General features: G+C 34.1%; 1 protein-coding gene across 1 annotated transcript in view; it reads left to right on the top strand.

Moving 5' to 3' along the window:
* Positions 1-5,540, top strand: part of LOC105618277 — a 117,141-nt gene that overhangs the window by 53,414 nt on the left and 58,187 nt on the right. Inside the window, exons 5-6 of the mRNA XM_012199818.1 lie at positions 1,549-1,691; positions 3,920-4,263. Of these exons, the coding sequence (XP_012055208.1) occupies positions 1,549-1,691; positions 3,920-4,263 (487 nt within the window). The remainder of the gene's footprint in view (positions 1-1,548; positions 1,692-3,919; positions 4,264-5,540) is intronic.

Below are 5,540 nucleotides of genomic sequence, written 5' to 3'. Positions count from 1 at the left end.
TAAATATAGCGAGAATTGAGTCATCAAATTGATGTCGAATTGTTATCGATATGATGATTTTTAACATTAATTCGACGTTTAGTTGACCATCATTTTTTGCTGAGTAATTAACAATTTATTCATAAAGAATAAAATAGACTATGTTTCTTAAAATTATATATATTAAAAAGACATGTATTAATTATAGAAAATACATCATCTGAAAAATAAGAAAATTAAAAATTCTATTGTTTATAATTTAAATGCTCAAAAAGTATTCGAACAGTCGAAAAATTTAACTTCTAAAATCAGGAATACAAGTGAAGCTCGTTTGTTTATGTTAGAACAGAATATATTCATTGTATAAAATTGCTAATCAATATTTATTTTTTACAAATAAGACTGTACTTCTTATAAAAAATTTCCTTGTGCGAATACTTTTTGCTCTCACTGTATATATAAATCAGCAAGATTATTTTTAATTAAAATAATACTGTTGATAAAACATTTTTTTTCCAGTGTACAAGTCAATAATTCGACGAGAACCGAATCTGTAGTGTCCGGTCTTCTTATCTACCATCTGCGTTCATTCTAATCTAATTCTCTATAATATAAGGTGTAAATCTCACATTCTTGAAAAGGCAACTGCTAGGAGCTGCATGATAAATTGAGTTAGCGTCAAATGAATTATCCGATTACTGTTGTACGTCATAGAAATTTTAGCACGATGCGAGATGCTGATAATTTTATTAAAAATATAATCGCCGCAAAGTCGGGAGGGAAACTGCAAAGGATTTCATGATACATTACATCATATATACGCGTTGTCTTGTTCTATACGTTATAACTCGTAACCGAGCACTCGTGTCGAGTCGGCGACGATAATCCGTGCTTTGTATAAATATACGAGATATGGGGAGGAAATTCTAGATATCGCCTGAAACCTTCTGTTTGTCAGCGGTATCGTTCGCAAACGGAGAGGAACACGGGAAGGATTTTTATTTAATATCAGCCGTATAATTCGGGATTGGAAGTTTAACGTTACGTCCGCGTCGTTAAAGAGTCTTAAAACGAGCACGAGCTAATTACGTTGCGGTCGCTGCGATAGGAGGAAATTACGTGTGCGTCGATGTTTCGTAATAGGAAACTCCTATCTTTCTCTTCTCCGAATAAAAATCGCAACGATCTGATAATGCGCGGTCGACACCCTCCTCTCGCGTAAAGCAATCTAATTATAACAGACCCGAGCGGGCCGCGTGTATTTGCATAGTGGGTATTCATATCGCGTTATTAGATAAGTTGATTATTGATCGTTTCCTGATTATTTAGCCGACCCAATTCGAAATACATAAAGCAAATACGCGCGCCAAACGGTCGGAAATGTCAATGGCAAACAATATTATGCCTCGCGTAATACGCGCCATTTCGTCGCCTGTCTGTGAATGCAAAATTCATCGTTCACTCAGCAGTCTGTTTTATTTACTCTGAGATTCATTTTCACAAGTGGCAATCGAGTGTCATTTTCATTACGAATAAACACATGCCTGAATTATGATATTTTTGTTTCAGCGACGGTCGACTGTTAGAGGGAGATCAAATATTGGCGATCGATGGGCAGCCCTTAGACTCAAATGTTTCCCATGAGCAGGCGATTTCGATTCTTCAGAAGGCCCGTGGTCTGGTTGAGCTAGTCGTAGCAAGAAGCGCCCAAGGTAATTACAATCTGTGTAATTACACGTTGCGAACGGAATTCGCTTACGTTGGGAGAGATGAGGTCCCTTGTGTTCGATTTGACAGAAGATGACGCGTAACGCGATTGTTGTAACCCCGATTGTAATTTGTAAATAAATTCAAGATATTAAAAATAAAAATAAAAGTTTTGTGGCTCTAATAATAACTCAAAATAAATTGATTATAAGAGAGAGCTTCCGTAAATAATATATTTATAATGGAATAAGATATAATTTGCAAATAATTGAAATGTATTCACCAACATTCTTAGAATTTTATTCTTACAATTTCATTCTTACGACAAAATTAATTCCGCAACATTTCAACTCTGATTTGAGTTTCTTCTTTGATACGGAAGTTTAATTACGGATAAGATATTTAAATAATTCGAAACAAAAAGTGGATTTTGCAGATTTCTTCATGCGATGTGATTGTTGCAATTCCCGTTGTAATAGGTTAGTTTCAAGATATTTAAAATAAAAATAGTTTTATAGTTTTAAGAATAAATCAAATATAAATAAATTGTCCATAAAAATTTCCGCGATTGTTAATGTGTAAATAACATCTTTACAAAGCATTAAAATATAATAGAATTCGCAAACAATTGAAATGGATTTGCCAACAACTCTGCAAACGTTTCGACTTTGGATTTGTGTCCTCTTCGAGGCGGAAGTCAAACTACGGTCAAGGTATTTAGATAATTCGAAACAAACGTCATAGATTTTGCAAATTCGTTTAATGCGATTGTAACTCTGAATGAAATAGATTAATTTCAAGATATTTAGGTAATCCGAGCAGCGTCGCAGATTTTGCAAATTTGTTCTTCTTTATCAAGACATACTTTATCCTTGCAATTTGCACGAAAGTAACGAACGAATACCTCGTGCATGTAACAAGAAAGACACTGTCCTGAACTATTATACGCCCTCGGCGATGCAACATTGTCCACGCCAGCATAAATGTTTATTTTCGTTGAATTTCTCGCCGTAGAGAGTTAAATTAGTTTCGTTAACTTTTTTCTGGCCCGGTTGCTGCATATGGAACAGTAAACTCATGCTGGATTGTTCATCTATGCGTATACATGGCAAATAACGCAATTACTTTGTGAAAATATTACTTTACTTAATACTTAAAATTTCTTTTATTACTTCATTCAATCGAATTTTATAATTATGCTAACAATTTTGAAAAAATTAATCAAAATTCGACATTTATTATACACTTAGAGAAAAATTTTTTATATTTGTAACTATAATTACACTATAATTACTGCTATAATATTAGTAATAAATGGTTACTATAAATTACAGTTAAATTCCTTTTAAGATAACTATATAATATGGTTAATTATCAGTAATTTCAATTTTGTAATAATAACAAGTATAATTATAGTTATTTTTGTTGGTTGTTATTATATATTGATAGAAGTGTGTATTATAGTTATTATTACTAATATTATAGCAGTAATAATCATAATTATAGTAACACGTAATTATAGTTACAAAAATGTTTTCTCGGTATATTATTTCTTTCAGTGTTAGAAAGTTTCACATATTTCTTTATTAATTAATTTCTGAAAATTATGAGCTGAAACCAACTTCCATAAAACATGTTATAATTAAAGAAGTTAAACGATAGAAGTAACTTCTCGATTAGACTTTCAGAAGTTCTTTGTTAATGAATAAATTAATCCGAATTTCTATAATAGTTCAACATTGGACTAAAAAAATTATACACTATATGACAGCAGTAAAAATATCACAAGCGCAGTAAAAATATTTTTAACAGCTTCAATTATGTAATATTTTAATACCATTTTATACTCGAAGAAAGCATTTCTAATCTATGTAATTGTGTGTTTAATTAATATTTTATTTACATTTTGGTTAACATGTAAAAAATTTTTAGAAGGAAAGGTCTGATACATTAAAAAAAGATTGAAATGAATTAAACGCTAATATTACTTTTCTAATTATTAAAACAGAATTACTATGATTATGTTTAGTAATTTGTTGAATATTGCATCAACACGTTAAACAAAATATTTTAGTAGATTTTATTACTATTACTAGACTTTTTCAGTATACAAATAACTTTTTCGAGAAACTGCAGTTAATAAAATTACTTTTCATTGAAGTGCCGATCGTAGAGTACGTCGTGTTCGAAATAGTTAAATAATGGACGGAACGTGTGTACTTGCTATTGACAGACGTTGGGAGCTCTTTGCCAACGGATGAATTGTCCGGTGGTTCGAGTTCGACAGCGGCCGCAGGAGCAGCGTCGTCCATCGTCGGCGGCGGCGGCGGTGCCGTTGCTGGAAACAACCAGACAAGCTCCGACAAGGATCAATCGGTGTCAGCATCGTCCACCGTCGTTACACCGGGACCGACTCCGAAGTCAAGCCAGCCGGCCAGCACCACTTCGGCGGCGACCCCGACGCCCACGAATACACCAACACCTACACCGACCTCGACACCGGTACCTGGAGGCCTCGTTATCGAAAGGAGCCCCTCCGCCGTCAGCGACGCCTCCAAGAGTGGCTCTGACATGGTGGTGAGTCACTGCCCTTTTTTTTCCTTTCTCTCCAACCTCGACCTAACTCGTATTCCTCAGAACGCCTCTTTCTTTTTTTAGAGAGAGACGCATTGTTTATAACGCCACCATAATTAGCGTTATTTATCTTATAAATCTATAACTTCGTGACAATCAGTATCAGTGTTATGGATCAAATGATCATAAATTGCATTACTCCATTGTTTAATTAAACGGAAAGAACGATTTTGTCGAAATATCTAAAAATTTAGATACAGATCTGAAAATAATTTTATTGGACTATCAAAACATTTATATAAGAAACTCTGATGAACAATGCTGCAAAAAGTTTTGACATTCTAGCTAATTTGTGTTTTACATAATTATTTTGATAATGCAGTAAAATTATTTTTAAATCCGTGTCTGGTTTTTTTTAGGTATTTCAGCAAATCGTTCTTAAAAATCTAATTGAAGATTTTTCGAGTATCTCGAAATACAGCTGAAGTTATGAAAAAAAAAAGATTTGGTCGTGTATTGATTATGAACGAGAAATTGCTAGCAGAAATTTCTCATTCATAATCAACACACAACAAGCAATTGTATCGAGAATTCTTTCTTGTGATCATTTTTCATCTCAACGGTTGTGCTCTTTTCCTTTTGTTCTTTCCCTTTTTTTCGCTCGAACGAAAGCTCCCCCGATCTTCCCTCTCGGTGAAGACTATTGTGCTAAATATTTCTCCACGTAAAAGGATGTTCTTCATTGGCTTTTAATAAGCGCGCTCTTATTTCTCTCAAGGCTTCTTATTTTATCGTGTAGCTCATAGCCAGGGCTTTCAGGCTCGAGATCGCCTTATGCGAACAAACTCCTGTGTCTCCCTCGGATTCGAAGATGCTTTATCTCGAAAGAAATATTTGCGTTGGAGTTGCTCGAGTGGTGACACGCCGATAAAATCCCGATCGATAGCCCCGGTATAATTGGCCTCATTTGGACACCCTTCCATCCTTCGGCGTCATCCCTCTCTTTTTTTTTGTCCCTTTTCTGCTTTCTGCCACGATGGTGGCAAGATAGGAACAGCGACGCGGCTATGACGGAAATAGAATTATTGGTACAGTCTTGCCGGCATCTCAAGGCAATAGTATCGTCAATAATGTTTAGCTTGTATCTGCCAATGTTGGATATTGCATAGAGGAATGTATATTTCTATAAAATGTATTTTTCTATAAAATATTATTATTAATTTTGTGCTCTATATAAGAGAAGATAATATCCAGGATCTTTTTATTTGCAGTTTCTTAAT

This window comes from Atta cephalotes (assembly GCF_000143395.1).
Source record: "Atta cephalotes unplaced genomic scaffold scaffold00016, whole genome shotgun sequence".
Lineage (NCBI taxonomy): Eukaryota > Metazoa > Arthropoda > Insecta > Hymenoptera > Formicidae > Atta > Atta cephalotes.
This window is presented reverse-complemented; position numbering and strand designations above follow the sequence as displayed.